We start from the raw sequence: 15977 nt of genomic DNA, 5'->3' as shown, positions 1-15977 counted from the left end.
TGTATGTTTAGGGGACCCAGGCAATGGAGATTCAGGTACAAGAATTACACTTTGAGGGTAGAGATACAGAGGGTCCTCAAAAAAAAAAAAAAAAAAAAAAAAAAGAATCACTAGAACCTTCAGCTTCTAGGAAGGGTTTTGCCCAGCTGGCAACGTGCCAGGGTATGGTGTAACCTCAGGGTACAATTTCCTATGCCCACTGGTGACAGGCCTGAGATGATGTGTGTCCAGGATGCTGGAGAGGATGCATCCTGTCTGAAGAGAGCAGGGAAGTTGGTGCCAGGCAATGAGCATCCCAGAGAAAAGTGGATTCAGTGTTTCCAGATCTCTGATGTTTCAAGAGAAGGTGGAAATCTTTATTTTTATGCAAAAAGTGCCAATTTTCCAATCTTAATTCCTTTAAAAAATACAGCAGTGTGGGGAAGGAAGGAAGGAAGGACGGACGGATGGACGGACTCTGGAGCCAGACTGCTTAAGTTTGAATCCTGGCTTTACTGTTTACTAACTTGGGAAACACACTCAACCTCTATGTGCCTTAGTTTCCTTATCTGTAAAATGGGGACAACAGCAGTACCTACCTCATAAGGTTGTGGGGAGGATTACATAGTTTATGTAAAGCACACAGTACAGTTTTTAGCATACAGGAAACATCATCTTCTTCATCAAGGTTGTAATTATTATTTTTTGTCTTCAGGTCAGAGCTGCCCCTCAGGCTGCCAGTTTGTTACAAATAGGCATAAAAAGGATGGATTTGACATCAGACCAGAGATCAAATCAGAGTTTGCCTGTTTCTAGCTGTGTGACTTTGAAACATCTGTCTCATCTGTAAAATGGGCATAACGCACACGCCACAAGAACAGAATGATTCAAGTACATGCCAAGTGTCTGTGAAAGTGCCCGGCACTCATTTGCGCACTCGACGGTGCTCAGGACGGGCACCTGCTACTGGAAACGCCAATGGCCAAAGTCAGTGAGCTTTTGAAGGTGACTGTGAGAACATAAGCTCATGTCAAACATCCATTCTGGAGCTTATTTTAAATCACACAGGGTTAGACGGTATATATAGCTCAGTGGTAGAGTGCGTGCCTAATATGCACAAACAAGATCCCGGGTTCAGTCCTCAGTACCTCCATTAAAAAATAAATAAAAATAAAAACCCAATTAAATCACACAGATGTACGTGCATCCCTCACAGTATACACAGTCAGTCAAAACCTCTGAGCTCAATAAACTTGATTTAAAACATAAATAGCACAGTGGATGAAGAGCCACAAAGCTTCTGGAGTCAGACTTTTTGGGGCTGAAATGACGGCGCTGACACTCACTGGCTGTGAGATACTGGACACGCTATTAGACCTCCCCGGCATAGGCATCAGAGCTTAGCAAAGTGCCTGCCACAGCGTACTGGGGATACATTAGCTCTTCGAGTAATATCATTATCTCTTGACATCCCGAAGCAACGTTTTATCATTGCTTACTAATGAAAAAGAAGCAGCGGCAGCCTAATGTTCAACGACAAGGGGGGCGGATGGGAAAACAAGTCTAGAAACACAATTCAATGACATTCTTGCTGTCACTTAGAGGTGGTTAATGGGTGACTCAGCTCCTTTTCAGTTGTGGTGGTTTGTTATATATTCTCCAAGTTGTCTATGATGAACAGAAGATTTTTTTTTTTACAAACGTTTTAAATTTATTTGTATAAAGAACTGTGTGCTTTTGGCTAACAGTAAGTCTACCTTCATGAAATACACATAAAGAGTGCTCTCTCTCCAGGGTCCCTTTAGGCCCATAATTTGGGTGTAATATATAGAAGACTGTCCTATTGCTTTGTGCTCAACACTCAGGTTCTACGGTGAGAATCTGGGATGCCTGCTCATGACTCAGCCCCTGCCTCTATCACTGGCTGCAGAAAGGCAGAAGGAGAAGCTACCTCTCCAGGATGCTCCTGGCCTTAAGTTTCTTGCTCTTTGCCGGTAGACAGTCCCAGGTTATGCAGGCATGTGATTTAGGCATTTTTGTGCCCCTTCAAAAGACCGAAGCACAAGTCAGCTGAGATAGTAGCAACAGCTTGTTATGAAAAATCTCCTGGTAAATATCATTTACAATAGCTCCAGAGTATTACTACATTTGATTCTGATGCTCATGCCTTTATCAGTCCAACCAGGAGCCAGGATCTCGTTATGCTACTGCCACTCTCTGCTCTGAGTGGCTGGTGAACTGCGACTTAAAGTGGTTCAGAGTGCAAAACGCTTTGACATCGCTGGTTTGATACATGTATCATAGACCGGGTAGTGTCAATTACTTGAGATAACTGATATGAGTTAGGGTATGACAGGCTGTCAGCTGTCATACCTATAGGTTGATAAGTGAGGAGGCATTTACTTAACATATCCCTTACATACTGAAGATGCCACATCACAAGTATATCTCAAGACCAATTCTCTCTCTGCACATCCTATCAGGTGCCACTTGGCTTTCTTTTTTTTTTGTGCAGAAACTAACAATCAGGCTGACTTTAGCCATGATGACCTGAGCCCAGAAATTTTTCTTTCATGCCATGGATTTCAAGTAGAGCTTTTATGGGGTTAGATTTTCTGAGGTCTGGCTTCTGTAGACATAGATAGATAGTAGCTGGAAATAGGAAAAGTATCAAGACCTACAGTCAACCACCCCTACTCTATTTTTGTGTTGTACCAAGAAATATACTTAATTAATGGAGGACAAATAAAGGTACGAAGTTTCTTGGGGACCATCCAGTTGGCTTGGCAGAACTGTTTCAATGCATGTTACTCCCAAGGTCTTTCTATCTCTGTGTCCACACCTGTATTTTGGGTTATATCATGATTTACTGTTCTTATCTGCTGAAAAACCAAGACATTAAAATATTGGCTATTTTTAAAAAAGAAATGCTGTTTTTCATCATCTGCTTTCATTTCAGTGAGGACTAGTATATGTGGATAAAATATTTTTTGAGGTGGATGAAACTAGCTGCTTTTGATAAATGTATATGTAAAAACTGGTAAATTTCTCCTAGATAGTGCAACTAAAGGTCATCTACTGGCCTAATCCATTCTAATTGAGAAAATGGAAATTCTCATGGAGTTGAATTCTTAAAGCTGGAAGTGGGCACCCAGACATGATTTAATCCTAATCAGTCATTTTATAGATGAGGGAAGTTAGATATTATGTTCATAAGATGGGCTACCAAGGACCAAGCAAGGGCAGCAAAACAGGTCTCCCCCTTCTGTGTCTAATGCTTCTTGCAGAAGGCTTGGGCCACTGTTATGATGATAAGCGCTCAAAAATTATTTTAAATTGTCATCTTGAAAAAGTTTACGCTTCTTAACTCAGCGAATGAGAACGCCTCAGAGAGGCCCTTACAGGCTGTAGAAAGCATTCAACTAATGCAAACTTTTTCCTCAATATTCTATTGGACTTACTATCACAAGGAGGAAAATAGAGTTTAATCTTCCCTTTATTGGGACTGAGTTTAATCAAGTAATGACCAAAGTGTGGTGATGTCAGAAAAGGCCACAGAGAGAGAGGAAGAAAATCTCACGTTCAGCCAATGGGCAACAACTCCAGAGCTGTGACTCAAAGTATGCAAGAAAATATTTAAGGATAGGAAAAACAGAAGACACAAGATGGTCTTCAAAATCACAACATTATAGCCCGGAGTCACTCATGTCTTATGATGATGTTACGTTTTGAGTTACTCTTTAAGGCCAAACTCCCATGTAGTATGAAAAATATTATTGAACAGCTCTGGGTCACTGCACTAACCCAAGGAACGTACATCATGGCCTCTCTGAATGGTGTCTCCTGGGAACATTACCCAGACGCCTTCTCCTTGAAGATTCCTTCATTAAACGCAGCCTACCTAAGCTTGAGTGTAGATAGCCCTGAATATATGTATAAAACTATGATGCAATGAGTAATACATGCTATATAATATAAAATACTTATGTACTAAATCATCTTAATGGATATATAATCCATCTTTTCCCTCTGAGGAAATACAGTAAAGTTTGCACAAGTTAATTGAACTCATCATTTATTTCCACTGCATCTCCACTTACAAAGGTATGAGATAAAAGGATGCTGCTAGTCTTCTGAACAGCATCAACTCGTATTAAACTATTAAACAAATTTTCATATTTCTCTAAGCCTTCAGCCATAATTATGGAGCAGTGTCAAGGCCAAGAAATCAACGAACAAAACAGATTCTTACAGGTCTCATTTTGAAAAGAAATAAAGGATGCTGAATACTCTTGATTTCCTACTACAAACATTTCCCTCTTGCCCCTTTAAGACAGCTGCGTGAAGCTCAAATACTCTTGCCGAGAAGCACGAAAAAGACCCAAGAAAAGACCATCTCTTCCCCAAGCTTCGCAAGGTCAGAGTCTGAATTTTGGTGACCCCTCCAAATTCCTCTTGAGACTAGAAACCTTCTCTTAACTCTTTGCAAAAGCCTCCCCCAGCCCTTTTCCCCCAAACCTGCTGAGTGGGAATATTGGCTGGTCTTTACCTGTAAAGCTACTGTTCATTTCAGGAACGTCATCCTCTTCCTCATTCTCCGCGTGGACTATGCCAGCATTTTGCATATCATTGTAGGACTTGGTTCGCTTTGGGGTTGACTGCTTGGAGCCAGAATGAAGGCTTTGCAAGGCATCCGTCGTGATCACTTTTCCACTGACTGGCTGGCTAGGAGGTTTGGGTGTCCCATAATAGTTTCCTAGGTGATGGAGAGACACATTTGCATGTTTCAGAAAGAATACTTTGTTTTTTTTCAGGACTGCAAATCCAACTCTTTCAGTACATTAAAAAAAAATTGTGTTTTGTTTTGTTTTTTTCACTGGAAAATCAGAACAGACTGTATTTCATTTCTGGAATGAGTTAGAAAAGGTGTTGGTCCTACCCAGCTAGACATGGAGGCCAGGAGGAAAGCTGCATTGTGAGTGCCAAGAACCTACTAGGGCTAAAAACAAAGGGGACTGTGCTGAATGGAAGGGCTTCTCCTCATTACATTTGAATTTCAATTGGTTGCCTTTTTACATCTATGCACCAGCATAATGCGGAATCCAATTTAGAGTGAGCCTCACAGGAAATAAAGAATTCATTACAGTCAGCACCCTTACAGGCCTACAAAGTTGAGGTCACCTTCCCTCAATAAGAGGACACCTCAAGAGGGAACCAGGGCAATAATTTTCAAAAAAAGAGGCGGAACACCACGTGGCGCCTCTTTAACTGAATGGCAGGCCTGACTCACAAGGTCGTGTGGGGTTGGAAGAAACCTTTGCCAAGTTTGAAGAGAAAACTCTGTGTCCACGGTGGCACAGTGGTACCCATCCTGGGTCACTCTTGCAGGAGTTGCCCATTGTCACTTTTAGCCACTTCCCCCCAGAGTTTTGAACAGGTCTGACCCTTGCTAAGTGACTCTGCCCAGTGCCTGGACGGGTTTTTACATTTTAATTTTTTATTTTAATATGTGTATGTTTTTCATGTGCAGTAGAAAAATCTAGCTAGCAAGTTATGGTAGTAAAATATAACATTTACTTTTAAAAATTAAGTGATAAAGCAATACTTTCCAAAATTGGTATAAAAAGCAGCTATATAAATATAAAGTAAGAAATTCGTTGAGTTAACAATAGCAATGGTAGTGATAAGAGCTTCCTTTTGAAAATACAAGTTAGAAATTAAGTTATTTTAAAGAAAACTTCTAGCAAATAAGAGACACTTTTAAGATAGAGACAAAAATCATGAAGGTGATTCTTTAAACAGCTGAGGTTTGAAAAATATAGCTTATAATCAATAATATTCAGTGACTACATGATATAAAACATCAGCATCAGAATGGCATTGATCTATTCGAATTTCACATCTTTTACAGTAAAGCCAGGAAGATAAATTACATTAAGCCCTTTAACAAATCCTAAGTAACATTTGTAATTCTATGCTTAGTAAAGGAGAATTTGTAAATAATAACAAATCCTGAATACATTGTTGCTTCCCAAGAATCTCACCCCATTGTCTAACCTCCGCAAAGAGTTAGAAAAAATAGTTATTTTACAAGCTCAAAAGCAAAAGGAAACAGTAATATAATACTACTTTGCATGAGATATACAGGTGACAGAGAATTTGCATCCATTAAGCTTTATTTTAATTATTAAAATTTCTTTTTTAGTAATATTTCTTTAAAGTATTTTTTGAATCACCGAATTTATGAATACACATTTTGGGAGTGGTGTAGTAGTGTGTGTCAGCAGGGAAACTCTGAACACACAAAAAGAGCAGGAGACTAATGGGCGCCATGTTTGATTTTGAAGGAAACCAGACAGAACCTGGTAAAGCACATTCTGGTGGCTTGTACTCAACTCAATCATAGCTCTTTCACAGAACGTGGTATTTAAACCTCTTCAAAAAACTTCTTTCATGTTTCCAACTTCAAGATACAGGGATTGAATAGAACCAGCCTGAAGAAAAGGCATCCGCGTTGTGTTTTCAGGGACTAACACAAGCAGAGGGAAGAATGAGCAGATGTACGAACCAAGACTCATCTTGCATTTCTAGGTTACGCCAGAGGATGTCCCCTGCCTTTGCTGAAGCTGAAACTAGGCTGCCGCAGTGCTGACTATTTTCAGGAACTGAAGACTGTTAGTGAGGTTTTAGGTAAATTAAACAGCTGTTGAAAAAGTAATCCTCACCGTGAACCAAAAATAGAGACAAAAGCTATACTGAATTTAATTCTTATTCCTTCTGATCACTATTGCATCAAAACATCCTGTACATTTTTGAGTCAGAGATTAAAGTAAGACCAATGTCTATAAATAAGAATCTTTCATTGAGAGATATGAGTAAAAGACGGGACTCTCTTATCGTATTTTTATAATTGTAATTTTACAATCATTATCGCTCATTTTCAGTGCCATTAAACCAAGGCAACATTCATGAAACTACTGTCATTTAAAAATCAACTAAAATTTAGATATCCTCAGTTTACAACAAAAATAAATGTTTGGAAAAGAAGAATTCTACCTAAATTTGACAGATTTGTGTGGATTTTCCTCAGCTGTCAAGTTCCGGGTCTTCCTTAAGTTAACAAATGATGAGCAGATTTCTCAACACAATTACAAACTCCCCAGCACAACCCACTTATTCACAGTTGTTTCCTGTTTCTGGAAATTAGTTTAAGATTGATTGGAGACAGATAAAGTACGTATTATTAGGTTGAACCATACTCAGTTGCTGCTGTAGAAAACAAACTGTCGAATATCAACAATTTCACTTGGCTTAATTCAATGCGCAGGCGTTGGTAGTACTCAGCTCACAGCACTGACAAAGACCTTGGAAGAGGCAGCCTAGGGTTTAAAATCTAAGCTTCACCACTAACTGGTTATATAACCCTAGACAAGTCATTTAACTTTTTTTTTTTTTTAAAGTCATCATCCTGTTCTGTAAAATTGGGAATTCTAAGAATGCCTGGTATTTACCTAGAGTGCCCATTATGAGGCTACAGTGAGACGGTCCACTTAATGCCTGCAGCCCACAGGAAGGGCTGCCACTGTACCACGCTTGATAAACATGTTTCTAATCTTTAAAATGAGGCTTCTTACACCTTACTGGGAGGATTAATAAAACAGTGTGTCTGAAGTGCTTGCTACATGGTAACCGAGTACCGTTCTTTTACTAACGTAAATAAACATGCGAGCAAACCCGCCAGTGATCGAATAATCTTGGGCGAGTTATTTACACTCAGTCTAACACTCCCTCTGTGAACTGGGAATGGCAGCTCCAGCCCTAATGACCTCACAGGATTATCCAAAGATCAAATGATGTAACTTTCTTGAAGGTTCCCTGTAAACCATAAGTTGTTATAAACAGGAGATGTTATAATTATTCAAACTTCTCCAACATTTCTAATTTCCCATACGCCTACAGTCTTTACAGGAAAGCTTCTATCTAGTAGTTTTCTAACGGGAGAGGGTTCAACTTTCCTTCACAGATTTTTTTTTTTAGCATGTTAAATAAAGTGAATTAGCGACCAACATTTAAAAATGGAGTATTTCTGATTAAAATATGGATAAATGGAGAAGAGCTGCTTCCCAAACTGTAAGGTCTGGCTCCTTGGATTTGTCTCTTACAGGCAATGTTGGTGACAAGTATGTGACCAAAGGCAATTCACTGGGAATGCACTCACTAAATTAAGGATTTCTGCAGCGAAGTTTTGGCTCCTATGCTTGGTCTGTGCCCGCCCTTACCAGACGAACACCATGAACCCAGTCCAGAAGAGAGCCCTTAATGCTGTTGAAATGCCAAGGTCTGGGCAGATCAAGGGGCGTGGACACAGGACGGATGGAAGAAAACCTAGAATTTCAAAAAACCCTCGGTAGTTCAGACTGGACTTTGAGTGAACTGATTTGGGGTGAATCTGGTTTTGGCCCCTGAGCTCTTGGCTGAGGGGGTAACGCCGTGATTCCACGTTGTCTTTCCATACAACCAAGGACAAGATGGGACCGGCATGCCCCCGTTGGCCACAGTTCCCACCAGCACTGCTTCCATGTGCCCTATTCGCTGTCTCAACTCTACCTGCCTGGGCCCCCGGGCATTTAAATTCACAGCTCCTTCCCTTTGAGAAACTCTCCACCTTATCAACAGTTTCCACAACTGTCACCATCAGGCCAAGCCATGGCAGAAAGACAGACTTCACAGAGAGTATGCCCAAGAGACTCCCTGTGAAGAATGAACAGTTCACTTAATGGTATTAAATACAAATCATCTGAAGCATTATAAATGAATAAAAGATTAATTGGGGTTATCGCTTGGCAGGCTGCACAGTTTCTAAGAGACACCAGCCTGACCATCCCACGGCCTCCATGTGAGCCAACACACATGTCCAGAGGTGGCCGGGCTCCCTCCCAAGTGTGTGTCCCCTGCTGCTATTTTCAGAACTGGCCCCACAATAAAACTCAGCAGGAATGGTGGCCGGGGAGGGAAGAGGGGGTGGGGAAGACGTAAGAGGAAGCCACCGCTGGTTTTAATTAACAGGCACCCTCTTCGGCCACAACCAAGCCAGAGAAAATATTTTCTGACATGCATTGAAAAATTAATGGGGACTGCAAATCAATTTTTAGAGCTTGATAAAATATTTAAGGAGGACCGTAACCCTGAGTTTTAAGCCAGAATGAATCAAATCTTTGCAGTCTCTCACTTTGTACAGATTTAGCATTCATTCATTCATTCATTCCTTACCGAGAACCTGTGGTGAAAATGGGACTAAAACATGATCCTCACAAGTACTCTGCATGGTAGACATCACTGTTCTTATACTTTGTGCAAATAACAGTTACATTAGATGGAGACTGGGATTTAGTAGGTCAAGGCGGGGTCAAACACTGAGGCCCTTTGTCCCCTAGTCCCATGTTTTTTTAAAATAATTTTAAATGGGGGAGAGGAATGTGGAAAGGATGCCTTGTCTGTCCTCTTCCTACAGAACAAGCTTTTGAAGATAAGCTGCAGAACAGGATGACAGTGACCACCAACAGCGGGGAATCTAGAGCATATGTTATCAGCAGGGCAACGCTGCTCCCAAGGGGCAAAAATAGGGTTTGGTTTGGGGGAAAGGCTGTGTGCATTGAAAACGCCGACTCCCACTCTGGGTACAGCACAGACATACAGCCGGTACCTAAGGACACAGGCATCCGGTGCATCTTTTTCTGCCTCGGCCTCCAGGGCGTGCATGTTCGACCCTTGTGGGCTCCGCAGGCACTTTACAGTTGTTCCCTTGCTCTTGCTACTCTAATCCCACCAGTGCTTCCCAGGCCCCACCTGCAACCTGTGCCCTGCTCAGCTCACAGCTCCTGCATCCACTGCTCCCTCTGTTTAACACGCTTCCCTCTGCTTCTTGTCTCTTTATCACCTGCTCGTCCTCAGGGACTGCATCCCGGACCCCACAGACTAGATCAAAGCCTCCTGTACGTTGTCAGGGAAGCATGTACCCCTCCCTTCCCAACACCCTTTGCTGAATTTATCAGACTGTTGAGCTGATCAACGTCTGTCTTCACCTCTAGACTGCCAGCTCCATGAAGGCAGGAACCACAGGCGTGCTGTGCGCCACTGCGTTCCTGGACCAAACGTAGTGCCAGACACAGAGTGTCACTCAGTCATTCTTTGCAGAACCAGTCAGTGAACAAGTGGAGATCGGACATGTGAATCCCAGCCAGGGATGCTCTTCAACACCTATATTGTAGATCCGGTTTCTAATAGCATGACTCATGGCATTTTCTTTCCAGTCCCTCAGTTGTATCTGAATTCCCTCAGAGCCACATCACTTCTCTCTGCCACTTGCTTGCTCAACTCACGATGGCATCATTCTTAAAACTCCCATCACTTTCTTTTTATTCTTCCTTTTCTGACCTGCTCCGCCCTACAAAACTACGATTTGCATGCACTGAAGGACAGACAGTCAGCCCATGTCCTATAATCAGCTGTTTGTTCTTGCCAGGGTCATTTGGCTTTGAATATAAAAGACAAAAAAGGTTAACAAAAATTAATAACCTTGGGACCCTGGGCAAGATCAGGGACCTCTCTCTTTCCAGCCTCAGTTCTCACGGTTTAAAGGGTAAGACTAGTCCCAGCCTAACAGTTTTTGCGCCGATTAAGTGAGATCACGTGTCAGTTTTTGCGCCGATTAGGTGAGATCACGTGTGTAAAGCGTGCAGCAGTGCGCTTGGCACGACGGTAGAATGTGATAAGCCCTAGCAGTCTTCCACTGTGCCCGATGCTGGGGGCAGATGACAGCTCTGACATGTAAAAGATGATACTGTAATCAAAGTATATATTTAAAGAACATTAACAAAAAGTTACCTTTATTGCCCCTACCATATGTCACTACCCACACATTCATTTGCTCTAATCTTTATTAACAATCCTAAAGAAAAAAAAAATCCCTGAGCAGTGCTATTTTCAGGTGGAAAAAACTGAGACTCACACAGTGAGTAAGGGATGACGGGCATTTCAACACGGATTTGCCTGTCTCCAGCATCTAGGCTCTCAACTCTAAGAATCGCTGGGGATCTCTGAGCAGGGAATGAAGCCAAACATCCCTGGCCTCAGCCTCCCCGTCTTCACAGGCAGAGGAACAGACAATTGTCGCACAGATTTTCTTTGGTTACTCTCATTATCAACAGAGAACACTCCACGGCGGAGTTTGCCAACAGAGCTTATCGCAACAGACGGCTTCCTGGGCCTGCCAAGGAACAGGACTCCAGACGGTCTCGTTTTCCTCAACGACAAACAAGAACTCTCTTCACCCAGGCTTTATCTCTGCATCCCCCCCAAAGTAGACCCTTGGCAGCTGCCTTTCTGCAGACCTTCTAGGACACAGAACAGTAACCTTACTGAACGCTGACATCCCCTTTCCTAATTAACATGCAGAGATATGCAACCCATAAACTCCCTTCTGAAATGTCACGCTGGCACCGCACTTCCATGCCGAGGGAAAAATCTTTGCAAGGCTCAGAGTGTATAATCAGCCTCTTCTACCCAGAAGCATTTGTAAAACAGGCATGTTTGGAAGCACCCCCCACTGAATAGTTCAGCCCTTGTAAACTCTCTCCGAGAGAAGCCCCAAGGGCTGGCTGAGGCAGCAACCTGTCTTGCTGAGCAAAAATGTCAACAGGGGAAAAAAAAAAAAGGGAAAGCAAGGCAAAAAGGAGATGGTGCCGCTGATTTATTTCAAGAACCGTATCAAATTAATGAGCTCGGTGCCACAATTAGGAAGTTGGGCCAAGGAAGAAAGACACGTTTATTCTTGTTCTTTTTCTTGTCTTGACTTGATGTAGATTCCATCTAGTGACAGAATGAGGAGCTGGTTCCAACTGCAAAGCCAAGACCAATTACAATTTCCACTAATAACGTCTCTGCCTTGTGAGGGGCAATAGTTAGATTCCTTCCGTAGTCAGGAAGGGCTCGTGCTCTGCTGGGGTGAGTGTAACTCTCAGTGCGAGAGCAGGTGCAGGGAGAGGGGGGAAGTTTCATCATGGATCCCCCGATCCTGCCACCAAACCTGGCCTTTCCCAGTGTTTCTTATCTCAGCAAATGGCACGGCATCTATCCAGTTTTGTAAGACAGACATGAGAAGATATCCTAGGAGAAATATCATCACCTGAATCTTCCACCTCCCTCTTTTTTCCCCCATTTTTAAATTGAAGTATAGTTGATTGACAGTGTTGTGTTAATTTCTGGTCTATAGCATAGTGATTCAGTTATACATATATACACATATTCTTTTTTATTATAGGTTATTACAAGCCATTGTCTACCTCCTTCTTATGATCATCAATATAGTACCAAGTTCACAAAAATATCTCATACTGTTGATGTAACAATGTGAAACTCCTCTAAAAATTACACTATTAATAGAAAAATTACACCATTAATAAAAAAAAAACATGTGTCAAAAAAAAAGTCACATGAATATCTCAAGATTTAGTCAACTCATCACCACCATCACCAATGTTGTCTAAAGCTAACTCAGCGTAGGGGTGCCAGATAAAATGCAAGGTTGGTGTTCTGTATTTTGATTTGCTTAATCCAGCAACCTAACTCCAGCTTAACCACCATCTTAAGCTCATCTCAATGACTGCTTCTACACAGGAAGTGCTTCCCAACTCCATAGACATCAAATCCCCCCATTTTAGGTCCCCTTTTGTAGGTCCTGACAACTGTAACACACCTAAAATCTATATTTATTTCTGTGATTATTTGAATAATGTGTCTTGTGAACTAGACGGTAAGACTCGTAAGGACAATGATCGTATCTGGCTTTGCTCTTCATTTTATTTTTAATGAATAAACAAACGAACAAACTAGTCAGAGATCTGCAGAAGAAGTATCCACTTCCAGGCAGCAGACACAGGGAAGACTGGCATCCTAGTCCTGCCTGGGACATGACCGCAGTGACGGGCATTTGGCCAGGCTTTGTCCCCAATTCCCTCTAGTGTCCTAGACCAGTCTCTCTCTGGATCTCAGTTCTGTCTTCTGAAGAGATGAGCTCCATGATGAAGCCTTTCTAGCTTTAAAATTTTACAGCCCTGCAATTCTCAACCCCAAACAAGTATTGGACCTGAACAAGTATTCTGCAGGTCATCAGGCCTTCGGGTTTTATGGGTTCACTCCGCTTGTCTGCCCTGTCACATGTTGCTGGGCGAATCCACAAAAGATCACCACTCCTCTATAGTAACATCCTCTTTGGGAGGATTCAAGTTTATGCGTTTCCTAAAGAAGCTTCACTTTGAAAGATGTGCTTAGCTCTCTGAAGTCAGATAAGTGAGAAGGGAAAGATCTTGAACAGGTCCTCACCCTCCCTTGGAGAAGCTATCATTCTAGAACTGCCCTGTGAAATATGGCAGCCATCAGACACATGGGGCTATTTAAGGCTAAATTTGTTTAAATTAAATTAAATTTAAAATCCAGTTTCTCAGTCATAATAACCACATTGGCCAGTGGCCACCACATTGGACAGCTCAGAATATTGCACATTTCATCACTGAATCCCCAGGATGGCATTGGTTCTACAGGAAACAGACCTTGGTTCCCTGTTCCTCCTTCTCTAGGACCAAAGCTCCGACCCTCTCTTGGTTCACCTCATTCGCTCTCTCTGGATCCAGGCCTTGTGGCTGGTGCCGACTTAGAAACTGAAACACTTGGACTCATCAGGTCCTCTGACAAGCTTCAGGTCAAAGGTCACTTCCTCAAGGGGACCGACTCTGATGTGAGATTAGATGTAACATCCTTGTTCTATGCTTCTAGGGCACCCTTCTCAGAATACTCATCCCATCTCTTGAAACTGTTTAAATTTTACTGGCCTCCCAAGACTGAGGGGCTGTAAAGAACAGCCCCCAGTGCCGGACAACCAGGGTTTGAATCCCAGCTCCACCTGGGGCTCACCATGTGAACTTAGAAAAGACAACAGGCATCTCTGGGCCTCGTACGCTTCTTCTGTACAATGGGGGTAAATTGTACCCAGCTCATCGGATTGCTGGGTGATCAAGTGAAGTGGTGCGCCTAATGCACTTTGAAGAGCACTCCGCACATAGTATACACTGGACAAACGCTGGCAAAAATAAATAACTAAAAAATGTAAGCACCTTCAAAGGCAGAGCTGCTTTGGTCTTCTGCCCTGTGCATCATATCCTGTGTCTCGGGACAATGCTGAAATCTACTGTGTCTGCGGAGAAGGGCTGGCTTTAAGACTGCCAGGAACTTACTCTATACATCTCTTCAAAACAGTGTTGTGAGTTATTTATACAGGGACGTTCACAGCAGCACTGTTTACAAAACACTCAAAAACGTGGGGGTAGGGGGCATCTCAGATGTCCATCTGCAGGGGACTAGTTACATGAATTACGTATTTCCATACAATGGGATGTTGTGCCGCATTTATACAGACTGAGGTGGAACTGCGTGGGGTAACTGGAGAGCTCTCCAAGATGTGTTACTCACAATGGACAAGAATACAGTGAAATCAACAAGGACACATACGTTTATGTCATTCAAGTTTCCTGAATCTTTGCACTAAACCCTTTAATAGTGGGTTTTCTGTGAGGTGGAGGAGAAGCAACTTTGACGTAAATATGATTAAGTTCTTTACTCTAGAAAGTATTCCATCCTGGTATACTTTTTTTTTTTTTTTAACATTTAAAAGAAAATTTTGAGAGGGGAGGTGATTAGGTTTATTTATTTATCTATTTATTTTAAAGGTGTTAGGGATTCAACCCAGGACCTCATGCATGTGCTCTACCACTGAGCTATATCCCCCTCCCTCCATCATGTACTTTTATTACTTTTACTTAAAAATGATTCAAGTGTCTTGCTTTAAAGAGTGCCTTGTGTTGTTGGGCAGACTTTCCCTCTCCAGAACAAGGACAGACCAAGAAAAAAACAATGTGAGCCGGGGAAACAGACATTGAGCACCTGGGGAGAAAATAAAGATATTTTACTGGTAAATCCACTGATCTACTGGATGAGGAGGGAATCCAGCAGGGTGGCAATTTCAGACCAGTCGTGTGTGTAAATATAAGAGCTAACGCTGATTGAGAGCTTACGTGTGTCAGACGCTGTGCTCAGCCCTTTTCAATTATTGTCTCATTTAATCCTACCTAAGAGAAAGCACTGTTATTATCCTCATTTTACTGAAGGGAAAATGGAGACAAGGAGCATTAAGCAACTTGCCGGAGGGCACACAGCTGAACAGGGAGAGGGGCTGGGACACACTCCAGTGGAGCCACAGCCCAGCTCACATGCCTGTCACTGTCCAATACACAGAGCCACCATCCAGAGGCTAGTCCAGCGGAAGCTCTATACGATCTATGCAGCCAGACTCCAGTGACTGTATCTGGCATTTCATAAAAATTCCACTTTCCTTTCAGCTTGTCAAAGTCAACATGATATATACCCCAGTTGATTCCAAAAAATTATGAGCCACCTCATATGGTAGGGAAGTTCTACAGCTCAAAGGGCAAAGGCTGGAGAATACAGTCCAATGGCGAAAAAATGGAGTGGATTCATACGGAGCAGAAGAGAATTTCGACTCCGAAATAACTGTGCGGTATTCAGAGAGAGACAGTTTTACGTTAGGAGGATCAGACATTTTCTGAAAAACTTTGACCTGTTGCCACCCACCAGGAAGTTAAGTGAAAGTCCTGATGGGCTATTTTTACAACTTTTTATTTACACCCAGGATATTCTTCTTGGGGTCTTCAGGGAAGAGCATGGGATCCAAAAGTCAAATGGGCTGGGTTTGTTTCCTGGCTTGAGCATTCTAGAACCAGCTACACAACCTTGAGACAGTTCCTAAATGCTACCTGGCCTCAGCCTCCCCATCTAAAAAGTCGGGGATAATAGCTACCTCTGTCAGAGCGGTAGAATTTATGGGAGAACAAAGTGACTCCACCTGTGTATCGCTTGGAAAAAAAACA

General features: G+C 42.3%; 1 protein-coding gene across 17 annotated transcripts in view; it reads right to left on the bottom strand.

Annotated features, from left to right (window-relative positions):
* MAGI1 (membrane associated guanylate kinase, WW and PDZ domain containing 1) overlaps positions 1-15977 on the bottom strand; it is a 577834-nt gene that overhangs the window by 99444 nt on the left and 462413 nt on the right. For all 17 annotated transcript variants that reach the window (XM_074344506.1, XM_074344521.1, XM_074344522.1 and 14 more), the window contains one exon: positions 4529-4735. In XM_074344506.1, the coding sequence (XP_074200607.1) occupies positions 4529-4735 (207 nt within the window). The remainder of the gene's footprint in view (positions 1-4528; positions 4736-15977) is intronic.

The sequence above is a fragment of the Camelus bactrianus genome, chromosome 17, assembly GCF_048773025.1.
Source record: "Camelus bactrianus isolate YW-2024 breed Bactrian camel chromosome 17, ASM4877302v1, whole genome shotgun sequence".
Lineage (NCBI taxonomy): Eukaryota > Metazoa > Chordata > Mammalia > Artiodactyla > Camelidae > Camelus > Camelus bactrianus.
This window is presented reverse-complemented; position numbering and strand designations above follow the sequence as displayed.